Raw genomic sequence first — 14,094 nt, 5'->3', positions numbered from 1 at the left:
TCCCTTCCTTTGCTCTCCTGTGCTGCTCTATATTCCCCTCCCATGTGAGGGGAATACACAGCAGTTAGAGTGCTTTACTTACCATGCTGGAGGTACATTTGTGCACCAACAGTTGGATGAGAGTTGGTGTGTCCTTTTCCCATTGTAGGGTGTGGAGCGGACACGACGATTTCTTCTGGAGTGGCTGTCATTCCTCCACAGGTGAGCCTTCTCACATTCTTGGTCACTGTACTGCAAAAGCACTTATAAAGTGGAACGTCGTCCAAGTTAATGCACATAGTAGGAATATACCTAGCTTAGAAACCTCAGTAGTGCCAACAGTGACATAACCAGGATTTTTGGGGGGTGGGGTTCAGTTATACTTTATGTATATTCATGTGTATGTTTATGTGTGTGCTGCATGCGTGCGTCCCAGCTATCACACAGCACGATTTAAAAAAAGAGGAGCATCGTTACGCGTTCACCTAGTGCATATTGTTCCCAATACAGTGAAATCTCGGTATAACGAACTTCAGGGGACCGCGGAAAAATGTTCGTTATTCTGAAAGGTCGTTATAGTGAAAGCCTAAAAATTTACCATAACAATAGAATTTCAGTAACGCAAACGTCCTACCTTTGCAACGGTACGTCAGACAAGGCACGTTTATTTGAAATAGTCCGTGATCGTTTTTTGACGGGTGCAGCACAAACTCTACGTCACGAACGATTCTAGACCGTCCGCATTTTTATGCGCCGCTTCGGTCGCTGTTCCGCTTTTTTCTATGAATATGCGGAGTTTCCTCAAGTAGTCCAACGCATCTGTGGCCGACACGGACTCGTCGCGATCTTCGGGTGCTACTGTGACATCGTCGGCCATGTCATCGCTGCAATCCTTTAAGGCCCAACTGCATGCACACGAGTTTTGAGCGACGGCCGACAGGATTTGCTGTCGCGGAGGGCCATCCATCGCCGTCGCTTGTGGCGTCGCAGGGGTGCAATCGCGAAACGATGCTATTTCCGATTCCAATGCCATATTCATGCTATTCTTATCATCCACCACTCACGGCTGGCTGATCGCGTTGATAACGCGGACGGACCGTCGTTCTGACCACTGGCCAAGCGCGAAAAGCACGAAAGGCATTGGAATCTGAAATAGAATCGTTCCGCGATAGCACCCCAGGTTTCTGGAAAGCCAGAAAACATCGCTTGTCGCCCGGAAGTGAGCATGACGATATCCGACAACATGGCAGCATCTCTGACCCTCGCTTCGGTTGCAATTTGCTCGTGATGCTTCCAATCGGCGCGTACTTCAAGGAATGCAAGTTATAGACTACCTTCTTTACAGCCCCATCTCACGCGGAGAGCGAGGCAGCGGCCGTATTTTGTCGTTAATTATGATCGACGGTTCGTTTTGATGTTTCGGTGGTAGCTTGCTGCATTGGTGGTAGCTTGCTGCAATGGCAACATCGTCGTCATGTGAGGTAGCCCCTCTCCCTGCAAAGCAACGATGTGAGGCGCTGCGGCTTTTCTTAAACGTTCTATGACAGCAAGAGGAAGCGTTGTCGAGATGCGCCTCGTGGACTAACCCCAACATAACACAGTTTGCAAACTGCGACATAGCGTAGGCAGCGTACGCTTCCGGGCGCCCCATGGGATCACAGCAGATACTACTGCCGCGGTTAAACATAAGATTGCGAAAAAAGAAAGTCACAAAACGCTTTTATGGCATCTTTATCTCAAACAAGACAATAATGTATTTGGCATGTTGTCATTCATCTACTCTTGAATTCTTTTTCGTAATTTGCTTGCGTGCACGCAATAGTTTTCAATCGAGCAGTGCGACGGAGCCCGTTTATCGCAGTCGCCTTCGCTCAAGTCGTGTGCAATGCATGCGGTTGGGCCTTTACAAAACCTGATGCGTTGTCGCCTCCGCAACGAAGGGAAAAAAAAAAAAGTTCTCCGCCCGCGTCTTTCTCCTCCCGCGCCATCTCAGGTTTTTGCGGGAGGGCGTCCGCTCTTCGCGCTGCGTCGTCTGCTACCTTACAGCTCCGACTGCCATGACCGATACACTGAAATCTAAGAATCCTCGCATTTCGGGATATAAGTTCGTAGTACTGAGGTGTTGTTAAGATTACACGGGAATTAAATAACGATCGTTATTCTGAAATGTTCGTTATTCTGAAGTTCGTAGTAGTGAAATATTTTTACATTGAAACTATAAGCAGTCGGCACGGGATTTCTTAAAAGTTCGTTAATTTGAAATGTTCGTTAATGCGGTGTTCGTTGTAACGAGGTTTGACTGTATACTGTCGTAGCCACTACCAATTTTTTCATTAATAAGGTTTAGTAATTAGTCCCAATTATGTCTCTAACGCGACACGTGCTCACCTAATCATTAAAATGTCAGTGAAGCATATGTAGGCATGCTCAAATGGCATCTAACTTGGCTATTTTCAGCAATTTACTAATTACGTGCTCATTTTTTCTGGCTAATAAAGAAAGCACGTGAAATATGAAAAATAACACATGACTACGCTCCAACCTGCAGAAGTTGAGAGCGTAGTTTTGACTTGCTACCTCACAGTGATGCTGTCTGATGCGCGCTGCAGTCTAGTCACGTGTCATTTTTCAGATTTCACGGGCTTTCTTTATTAGCCAAAAAAATCGCCCACCCGTGTGCCTGCTTTGAAAACTTTACCAATCGGCCATTTCTTTGTGGGACAATTTGGTGAGCATAAACAGCTGTGAACCGATGTTCTTTTTGAGCAGTCCAAAACAGAAACTGTGTAGCAGCATTTGGAAAGCCAAGTGCAGCCTTTATTTGATCATATGCAGCGATTGAAAGGAGGCACTTATCGAAGGCTCAGAGGAGCCGGTGATTGCACTGGGTAAAAAAGGTCACACACGTTGCGCAGTCCCTTCCTGCATTTGTAATTTAGCAACAGCAAACCAAATCATGTGTCACCATGTCATGCACTACATGCGACAACGCAAAGGCTGTGTGGGTGAGAGCGCTGACAGTGCAGCAGCATTCGTTCCCATACATCTACACATGGCTGCAATATTTTGCTGACTGTTCCAAGGTACAGTGCATCATATGGGGTCACCGTTAGAGGAACGGTGCAACACAGTGCTGGGCTCGAGCGCACACTCTATAGCCGTTAGCTGCGGCTGTGTCCTGTGCACACTGCCTTCATGGCCAAAGGGCACAAACCAAGGTGCCACTGCACATTCTTGCGTGGTGGCCACCTGACAAAAAAAGAAACATGTGGCGTCATACTAACTTTCATAGCCATGACGGTAAGTTTGGGGTGTGATCATTACAGGGGGTGGACAAAGAGATCACACATCTTAGTGACAGAATTCGGGGATGCAATAAATTTAGTGAATACTTACCTAGCTGAGCACTAGTGTTCATACGATAGTTGGTCACCACTGTTGCAGGTACATCCCCGTTGGCCTCCTGGAGGTTCTTCCCCAGAAGATCAACGAGAGGCCACCGCCATATCGTGGCCGCGATGATTTGGAGACCCTCTTTGCCAGCCCATCATGTGCCGATTGGCTAAAAATCAGGTGAGTCCTGCTTGCACATTAAAGCACAACTGCTGGCCTCATGTTCATGCAGGGTGCTTTCAGGTTCTGAAACGCTTGAAATTGAAATTTATGTTTTCAAGGCAGCCCTCAAATTATTATTGCTCTTGAAAACCCTTGACTTTCAAGAGTAATGCCTCATGAGATGGGTTCAAAGATTGCCTTACCCGCTTTCTATGGTGAATTGACATGGACCCGGCATACTCCCAATTGCGCAAACGGTGGTACAGTCAAACACTGATGTATCACATCTGGTGATTACAACACAGCTTGATATAATTCAACATCAGGGAACTAAGGCACATGTAGCAAGCATGCTGCACTGGATGACTGCTCTTACATCTATTTGTGTGCTTTGCCACTCTGTGCGTCAATGTTGCGTCGAAGCATATTAAAGCAAATTTGTCATTATGGAGGGCAAATAAGGCCCTTGCTTTATATTTGGATAGAGACACCTTGCTCACTTATCCTCCATGGCATGTAATTGATTTCTCATTCAATGCCTTGTTTGGCAGCAAATGCAGAAACAGTGTCATTTGTCACATTAACAGTGATTCCACGTCCTGTGCCAAATTGGATTTACTGTGCCATCCTGATAAAATCGACTGAAATTGTGCCAAACTGCGCCAGAGCCTTGGGTTTGAGTCTGTCTATCACCGCAATCGCTCTGCTGGCGCGTCAAAATATGTGAATGATATCTTGAAGCCACCAAAGTTACAACCACGGACCAAACATTATTCCGCAAACGAAACAGTGCTTGCACGTGCGTCCTGATTAATTAAGCCATGACGCCATGCACAGTGCCGATACACCTTCTGTTACACAAGTCGTCCTGACAGCAAAACGTGCTCTCCACAGAGCCTTGTGACCTTGTAACTTCTAGGCCAATCGGTGACGATCAAGTGTGGCGGTGATTCATCGGCTGACGTCGTCTGCTAGAAAGGCTGCTCGTAGCTTGTTTCAAGCGGTGCATGGTATGTAATTAAGGCAATGTTAAGATGTGCCGCTAAAATGTCTGTCACTTCTGTTTCTGGACATTCCGGAACGAAATTGGGGAAACCTAGCATGACATACAGTCGAAGACGGAAATATCGAACTGGAAGGGGATCGCGAATTAGTTCGATATATGAAAAATGCGATATAAAAAAATACAGGTCCCGAGACCTTAGCAGTGGCAGACGATCACCTACAATAGGCGCATTCAAGATTGACAACTAATTCCACACACACGATGCAACAGAATGTTTTATTTGTGCGAAAAAAAATCGCTTATCTTGGCCTGCTTCTTCGTCTTCGAAATGAAGTTGAAGACGCTGACCTCGATCTTATCGAGGCTGTCCAGCAGGAGCGTAGCCAGAAATTTTTTTGGGGGGAGGGGGGGGGGTTTCAACCATACTTTATGTTCGTGCGTGCGTTTGTATGTGTGTGTGTGTATATATACGCAAGCAAAACTGAAAAATTACGGGGGGGGAGGTTGAACCCCCCCTTGGCTACACTAGAGCACTGCACGGGCCCGGGCCGGGCCGTCCGAAGCGTTTTTCGGCGGGCCCGGGCTGGGCTCGGGCTTGAAAGTGCGGGCCCGGGCCGGGGCCGGGCTTGAAGCCGCGGTCCTGGGCCGGGCCCGGGCTTGAGGCTGCGGGCCGGGCCCGACTCGGACCCGCTCATTAAATGGCGTAAGTCGGGAATTCGAGCACACGCGAACGTTATGCATTGCATGGTCTAAGGTATACTGTGCCAAGCTGAAGTGACACGTGCAAAGAGCTGGCTCTTAGTAAAGCTTAACAATAAAAAAAGAAAAACACTTGAAGTGCTATTTTTTTCACCAGTATAGATATAGATTGGCGCTGTATATTTTCACTAATGTTTCGTCTGCTGGACCAGACTTTGTCAAAGGTAAGAAGTACTTCGTGGTGGGTTTCCTTACAAACACGCCAGATCACGTATATATATATATATATATATGTATATATATTGTAGTGACGAAGAGTGGCACAGAAGCTCGGGAACGTGGGCGAAGAAGAGAAGGACGAGGAGAAAATAGAACAGCCTGCCCGCAGCAAGGGTGCTGTCTCTGTGTCGTTCTTCTACAATGGCGCAGTCGCGAACTACCGACCCCGACATCCCTGCGTCCACTACACTCCGAAGTGGCCGAGTACTCACGGACTTGCCACCGACCACGGACGGCGTCCAGGCCTCCACGGCGGCTCCGCGTCATGATTGCGGCGAAGCGATTTCCCAAGCCGTCTCGATGTTCGCTCAAGAGCTCAAAACATCCGGCTTTGGGTGCGCCCCACATGGATCGTCCACTGAGAACGAAATTCCATGTTTTCAAGGGTTTAAGGATGACCCCGCGAGATGGGTAAGCGTCGTAAACTCGGTTGCTCTTAAACACTCTTGGAGTGACACAATCAAGAAATCCGTCGCCGAAGGACGTCTGCGAGGATCCGCCCAAGCATGGCATCGATTCGAAGGCAGCGCTTACACTACCTGGCCGACATGGAGCGCGGCCCTGACGTCCGCGTTTGAGCCGCTTCCGAGCGCTTATGACGATCGTTTCATGACCATGCGGTCACGCCGGCAAGGTGCAACTGAAGACGTCGCAACTTACATCTACGACAAGCTGTCCCTTTTACAAGCTTGCGGCATACTCTGGACCTCCTCAGCAGCCAGGCAGTACGTTATCGACGGGATCCTTGACTCGACGCACGCGGCCGTCTTGTCCGCGAACACCCACCCAGCCGACATCTCTACTTTTGTACGCCAGGCAGTGGAGTTGCAGGACACTTCTCATCGGCGTGCGGCTACAGTTTCCCCTAAGGAGCCGGGTACACCGAGACGTGGATGCTACACGTGTGGGCGCTTCGGGCATGGGTATAAAAACTGCCCACAAAGCCAGCCTCAAGCCATACAATATCAAGCACGTCCACTTCCAACCCTCATGGTCACCGTCGACGGCATTGGAGAACTGACGGCTCTCGTCGATACCGGAGCACAGCGTACGGCATTGCTTCGACGCCACGCCCCAGGAGATCTCCAGCCTTGGACTGAGCCACCGCTGCGGGGCCTCGGTGGTGACGTACTACCCGTCGGTGCCATAAACCTGCAGATCAACACCGAGGCCGGCCACAAGTTCTTGTCCTCGGTGCCCGTGTTCGAAGACTTGCCGGCAGACATAGTCTTGGGGGCCGACTACCTTCTCTCCGGGGATGTGCGCCTCACTGTGGAAGGAAGTAGCGTCAGCCTCCGTCCCGTAGCCCCAAGTACGCCTCCGGCTCAACCAGGTGAGCTGACAACACCACTTACACTCCCCGCTATACTCGAGAGGCACGCGTCGCTCTTCGCTGATACTACTGATCAGCTCCCCGGTACTAGCGTGCTAGAGCACCATATTACAACCGACAACCATCCGCCGGTGTCCATACCGTTACGTAGATACGCCGAACGAGAGCGGACTGTAATCGACCAGCAGGTGCAAGAAATGCTAGCCGCTAACATCATCAGGCCGTCTGCTAGCCCGTGGGCAGCACCTGTTGTCCTAGTCCGTAAAAAGGACGGCAATCTCCGATTCTGTGTCGACTACCGAGAGTTGAACAAACACACCATACCAGACTCGTACCCACTGCCACGAATTGACGATACTATTGACGCCGTACGCAATGCCAGGTTCTTTTCATCACTAGACCTGAAAGCAGGGTATTGGCAGATAAACGTGGCTGAAGGAGATAAGTTTAAGACGGCCTTCCGGACTCCATCTGGCTTGTACGAATTTAACCGGATGCCTTTCGGTCTGCGAACTGCCCCAAGCACGTTTCAGCGTGCCATGAACACGGTGTTGGGCACGTTGATAGACCACGCCTGTGTCGTTTACCTCGACGACATTCTAGTCATCGGGGAAACAGAAAAACAACATCTACAGCATCTCGACACAGTACTGCAGAGGTTGCATAACACCGGCTTTCGACTTAACCGCGAGAAGTGCCAGTTCGGGTTGACGACGATATCATATCTCGGTTATCAGATATCTCGTAATGGCGTGCGACCCTTGCCTGAACGCATAGACGCCGTAGCCAAGTACCCTGCACCAACATCTATTAAACAGCTCCAGGTATTCCTCGGAATGGCGTCATACTTGCGCAAGTTCGTGCCGAGCTTTGCGTCAACCGCTGCTCCACTCACGGACTTACTGAAGAAAGGCGCTCAATTTGAATGGGGTCCTTCGCAGGATAACGCCTTCCAAACTCTCAAACACCAGCTTACGCATAGCCCAGTGCTCTGCCACTTTAATGAAGATTGGGTCACAGAAGTGCATACTGATGCGAGTCAGATTGGCCTAGGGGCAGTTTTGCTTCAACGTGACACAAGTGGGCGCGGGCACGTCATCTCCTACGCCAGTCGTAAACTCTCGGACGCGGAACGTCATTATCATTCAAATGAACTGGAGTGTTTGGCCGTAGTGTGGAGTGTAGATGAAAAGTTCCGCCATTACTTGTTTGGCCGACACTTCACGGTGGTAACAGACAATTTTCCACACGTTGGGCATAGACCACATCGGGCCTCTTCCAATGACGGCAGCGGGTAATCGTTATATTATACTCGCTGTGGATCACTTGTCAAAGTTTGTAGAGGTCGCGGCCGTGCCTTCGCTTGCTGCTAGCTACGTCATCCGATTCTTGAGAGAGCGCTTCGAATGGCGACACGGTCTTCCCAACAAGTTGATTTCCGACCGGTCGACCACCTTCCGCAGTCGCGAGCTCCGCAATTACCTACAGCAAGTAGGAGTTGAGCATCACTTCGCGTCGGCATACCATCCACAGGCGAACGGACTGACGGAAAGGTCGAACCAGACTATCCAGGATCGTCTCGCACCGTACTGTAAGAATCACAACCGAGGGGAAGCTGACTGGGATGAACATCTTCAAGCGGCTGCATACGCAGTGAACACGGCGGCACACAGCTCTGCAGGAACTTGCCCCTACGAGATTGTCTACGGCCAGCTCCCGCAGCTGAATGCTACATTCGGTTTGGACACTCCCGTCAAAGTTGGGCGTTCGGTTGCACGCCAGACACTTTGTCGCGATATCCGTATGGAGGCGCGCAGGAGGATTGCACAAGCTCAGCAGGCGCAAAAGCGCTACTACGACCGACGCCACCGCCCGGCGCCGAAATATAGTATAGGCGACGAGGTGTGGCTGCAGCGAGGTGCTCCATCGTCTTCAGACAAACTGCGTCCAAAGTACGAAGGCCCGTTCATTATTTCCGAGCGCTTAGGAGAGAACACGTGGCGAGTACGATCCACGGCCTCTGATGCGCGCACGGACAAGAGAAAGCGGAATAACTTTGCTGTGCATGTGTCGCGAATGAAGAACTGCGTCCGTCGACAAACGTGACGTTGTCTTATGCGCTTTTCTTGCAGGAATAGACCATTTGCAGCGTGGCCGAGTGTAGTGACGAAGAGTGGCACAGAAGCTCGGGAACGTGGGCGAAGAAGAGAAGGACGAGGAGAAAATAGAACAGCCTGCCCGCAGCAAGGGTGCTGTCTCTGTGTCGTTCTTCTACAATATATATATTATATTCCTTGGTATTACGTGCCAAAGCCACAATATGATTACGAGGCACGCCGTAGTGACACCGGATCAATTTCGACCACCTCGAGTTCTCTATTGTGCACCTAAAGATAAGTATATGCACGGGTGTTCTTGCATTTGGCCCCCATCAAATTGCAGCCGCCGTGGCCGCGGGAATCGCACCCGCGTCCTAGGACTTAACAACGAAACAGCTTAACCGCTGAGCTACCACCGCGGGCAAAGCAACATTTCGATGCATGTACACACCGGATTTTCCGTCCGATCACCCGCTACAAAGCGCACGGCATCATTAATAATCATCATCAACAACTAATATCCTCTAGCGGGCCCGGGTCGGGCCTGGTCATGAACAAGCGCGCCCTGGATTAGTTTAGTAATGAACGCCCTGGCCCGGGCTTGGAACGACGGGCTCGGGCTGGGTACGGTCAAGTACGCCCGGGCCCGGGCTGGGCTCGGGCTGGGTTCGGTCATGTACGCCCGGGCCCGGGCTGGGCCCTCGCTTGGAACCACGGGCCCGGGCTGGGCTCGGGCTTCATAAAGCGGGCCCGGGCCGGGCCCGGGCCTTAAAATCCGGCCCGTGCAGTGCTCTAGGCTACACCCCTGCTGTCCAGGTGCGACAGCCCGGTTCACTCCATGTCGCCGCCAAAACGGCGAATCGAGCCGAACGCTGCTGCCACTTCAGCGGCGGAGTACGCGCGTGTAGCCGCCGCCTCGTCCAGACGATCTTCATCGCCACTTGAGCTGTCGGCCTGGGCATCCTGGGTCCCTGCAACCGCAGCTACAACGTCCTCGTCAGCGAGGCTCGCAACAGCCTGAACATTGCAGTCCGCTTCCTCAAAATCGTTTGTAGGCACTTCGGGTGGAACGGCAGCTGGGATCAAAACTCAGAAAGCAGCAACAAAAAAAAAGAAATAAAAGGCGAAAGGAGGCGAAAGAAAGGAGTCCGAGCCCTCTCGCCCTCACATTTTTCTAGCGTTTTGGGTGTCGGCTGAGGTGCGGTGCCGCGAAGGTCGCGGGGCTCAGCGAGTACCGAAGAGCGCCTTCCAGCTCGTGCGGCATTTGATATATCGGATGGCGGGTAAAAATACCGTTCAATATAGATGTGCGAACTTCTATACTTTTACAAAGGATTTTCAAGGGGATAATTTACGAGTTCAATATAGCCGAAAATTCGATATATGTGGGTTCGATATATCCATATTCGACTGTATATAGAACAAAATGGAATTTTGCATCCATAGAAGAGCAACATGAACGGTGGGAACACGCCGACACTTATCAAATACTGTCTCCATGAATCTCCATCCAGATGAGGTTTTTTGTAGTTACTTCGACCAGCATGTCCACGCATGCATCTATCGCTTGTCGTAAAAAGAAAGTACCATTCCTTTGTACACATGAGTGGGAGGGTCCATATATGAACAGCTTGCTTGCTTTATTTAAGATTGTGATCTCATTAATAAAGGATTGTCTCCTGCTTTTAGCAGCCACTATTTCGTCTTAATATGCACAGCTGTCAGTAGCGGGCCTGTTGCTGATGGCCCTGGCATCGGAAGGCCCAGCTTGAGCTAGGTCCGGCAGCGTTCGCAGAACTGCGGCTTTCATCGCCTAACAACGTGATGGAGGGAGGAAAAGATGAGAAGTGGAGAGGAGGAGAAGAATAAGTGAATAAAACAAAAAAATTCTTGACATGGCGAGGTTCGAACACGGGTACCAACAGTCCGAAGGCCAGCGTCGTAACCACTTGGCTATCCAGACACGTTAACAGAACGAGCATCGATGGGAACCGTATGATTGCATTGCTGTGTGTGAGATAACGAGAAAAAGATAGAAGGGGAAAGAGAGAAAAAGAGATAGAAACACAGTGAAAGAGAGAGAAATAGAGAACGAAAGATATAGAAACCGAAAAAAAATTGGCGAAGCTTGCACTAAGCCACACGAGGCTGGCAACAGTGAAAATTTACGATTTTGAAGACTAATCTGGATGTTTCTAGCTTGCTTCTAGGTCTTAGCTAGGTGATGGAGGTTGTTTCTAGGATACTTCTAGGTCGTTGCTAGGCTTTAGCTAGGTGATGCTACTTTGTTTCTACGTTGATTCTCAGCGCATATAGGCTCGTGTTAAACCACAGACAATCACAGACACGACACAGATGTCCACACTGCAGGGACAGAACCTCGCGCTGAAACCAAGCGTTCGCACCTCTCATAGATCTACGGGCACGTCGTAGTTGGCGTAGGCCTTCCATCGCTTCAGGGTCTTCTCGCAGCCGCCGTTGCCTTCCCCGTTCCCTATATAGAATTCTCTCATACGTAGTCGGGGTCTCCGCGGCTCGCCTCCGTCGCTTCGCAGCCATTTGTTGGACTAACTGTTGCTTTCTTTATTTTTGGTGAACCAATGGTGAGTAGTGGGATTTGCCCAATTTCTGTGGCACATACCCGTTTATGATGATGATAGTTTTTTGGTCATTTGTTGGGCTAACTGCTGGCTTGTTCATTTTTAGTGGACCAATGGTGAGTGGTGCGATTTGGACAAATTTCTGTGGCACATACCCGTTTATGATGATGATAGTTCTTTTATTCGCCGGACAAGGAACGATTTGCTAAACAGCTTCGCTGTTAATAAGCTTGTGAGTGTGAGGAGGAGGGGAAAGGGTATAGCATAGCCTTTTATAGAGCAGTTAGCAAGGGCGTGGGAAAGGGAAGTGAAGGTGAGGAGGAGTGATGCAAGGGCGAGGAGGAGGGAAAGTAGGAGGGGAGAGTGTGAAGCATAGCATATCCTTGTATGGTATCCGCGATGCGCAGCGCCTATAGGGGCGCCACTGAAAGCCGCGTAGCGGCGGCCGTTGGAACCGCTCGCGGGTCGCGTAGCAGACGCCTCATTTGCGCGCGTGCGATTCGCCGGTTGTGCGCGTCCCAGATAATTACTTTTGCGGCAACAATGTGCGCAAAGGAGCCGCACTTTATAATAGTGGACATGTGTCCGATGTCACAGCTGTGTGGGACGACAATGTCCCCATACGCGACAAGTGTTTGTCACAGACAATCGACAACAAGCTTCTCCTACGAAGTGGAGATCTTCGTAAGTACACCGCTTTCTTTATAACGTCCCGATCACTAACGCCTGCATGCGTTGACGCGTGAACCAATGTTTTTTCTCGACACAGTAGCTTCGTTTACGTGCCATGTGCTGATATAGTAGATTTTGAGGGAGCGCTGTCGCACCGGCGTATAGATTTCACAGGGTCGGCCACGTGAAGGGTCAGCGTTGGTAAAACTTTGAAACCAGCACGATAAACTTGTGAAAAAATAAACGATAAGCTTGTCATCATCGGTGCAGAAGCGCACAGCGAACATTCTGCACCGATGATCGCATTCGAGTGCCATCAACAGGTAGAATGCAGCCGATTTCGTACAGCACACGTGTGATTCCACGGCGCTTTTTTAAAGGAGCCGTCACCTGCCCTACATTCTCTCGCATTGCGCTTCGCGCCATTCGTTTTTCAAGTGAGCCAAGGTATGGAGTCTTATCAGTAATAACAACCGCATGTGAATGTAGTGTCTACAATGCAGGCGAGGCGACCAAGTGTAAACGTAGTAGCGTACGCTGAAAACTTAGCGACAAAAAAGAAGAAATAAAAACACGGTAATCGTTCTAACACTGCCGTAAACAAAGCGCGATTGCTTAGCTTCTACGTCGTACAGCCGCAATCCACCGCCGCCGTCGCTTTCGCTCATGAAATAGCACCCGAAACCTGTAGGTGTGCGTTCCTGGCAATTTTTTGTGTGTGTTTGAGCAGCTGACAACGCAGCAGGTATTTTTCGAGATCGCTGAGGCCCGCCTGAATCGTTAAATCACGATAAAAAACACATCCATCCATGCACTCGCGTATAGACGCTCGCGGGAACACTGCTCGCCGGGCCCCGCGAGCGCCTCCGAGCCACGGCGGCAGATGACGTCGTCTGCGCTTTGCGCATCGCCTATAGTATAGCAAGAGATGGGTTTGGGAAGTGTGGGTGAGGAGTGATGTGAAGGCGAGGGGGAGGGAAAGGAGGAGGGGATAGTGAGGCATAGCATAGCCTCGTATGGTATAGTATAGGAAGGTATGGGAAAGGGAAGTGTGGGTGAGGAGTGATGTGAAGGCGAGGGGGCGGAAAAGGAGGAGGGGATAGTGAGGCATAGCATAGCCTCGTATGGTATAGTATAGCAAGGGATGGGAAAGGGAAGTGTGGGTGAGGAGTGATGTGAAGGCGAGGGGGAGGGAAAGGAGAAGGGGAGAGTGAGGCATAGCATAGCCTCGTATGGTATAGTATAGCAAGGGTGGGAAATGGAAGTGTGGGTGAGGAGTGATGTGTAGGCGAGGGGGGAGGAGAAGAGGAAAGTGAGGATTAGCATAGCCTTGTGTGGTATAGTATATCAAGGGATGGGAAACGGAAGTGTGGGTGAGGAGGGATCTGAAGGCGAGGGGAAGGAGAAGGGGAGAGTGAGGCATAGCATAGCCTTGTGTGGTATAATACAGCAAGGGATGGGAAAGGGAAGTGTGGGTGAGGAGTGATGTGAAAGGAAAGTGTGGGTGAGGAGTGATGTGAAGGCGAGAGGGAGGGAAAGGAGGAGGGGAGAGTGAGGCATAGCATAGCCTCGTATGGAATAGTAAAGAAAGGTATGGGAAAGGGAAGTGTGGGTGAGGAGTGATGTGAAGGCGAGGGGGAGGGAAAGGAGGAGGGGATAGTGAGGCATAGCATAGCCTCGTATGGTATAGTATAGGAAGGTATGGGAAAGGGAAGTGTGGGTGAGGAGTGATGTGAAGGCGAGGGGGAGGGAAAGGAGGAGGGGAGTGTGAGCCATAGCATATTCTTGTATGGTATAGTAAGCAAGGTATGGGAAAGGGAAGTGTGGGTGAGAAGTGATGTGAAGTCGAGGGGGGGGAAAGGAGGAGGGGAG

The 14,094-nt window shown here is 50.5% G+C and overlaps 1 protein-coding gene across 1 annotated transcript in view; it reads left to right on the top strand.

Moving 5' to 3' along the window:
• The window catches only part of LOC119386506 (tRNA-dihydrouridine(47) synthase [NAD(P)(+)]-like), a 120,754-nt gene that overhangs the window by 60,030 nt on the left and 46,630 nt on the right, over nt 1-14,094 (top strand). The window contains exons 12-13 of the mRNA XM_037653774.2: nt 149-201; nt 3,424-3,552. Coding sequence (XP_037509702.1) covers nt 149-201; nt 3,424-3,552 — 182 coding nt within the window. The remainder of the gene's footprint in view (nt 1-148; nt 202-3,423; nt 3,553-14,094) is intronic.

The sequence above is a fragment of the Rhipicephalus sanguineus genome, chromosome 3 (assembly GCF_013339695.2).
Source record: "Rhipicephalus sanguineus isolate Rsan-2018 chromosome 3, BIME_Rsan_1.4, whole genome shotgun sequence".
Classification (NCBI taxonomy): domain Eukaryota; kingdom Metazoa; phylum Arthropoda; class Arachnida; order Ixodida; family Ixodidae; genus Rhipicephalus; species Rhipicephalus sanguineus.
This window is presented reverse-complemented; position numbering and strand designations above follow the sequence as displayed.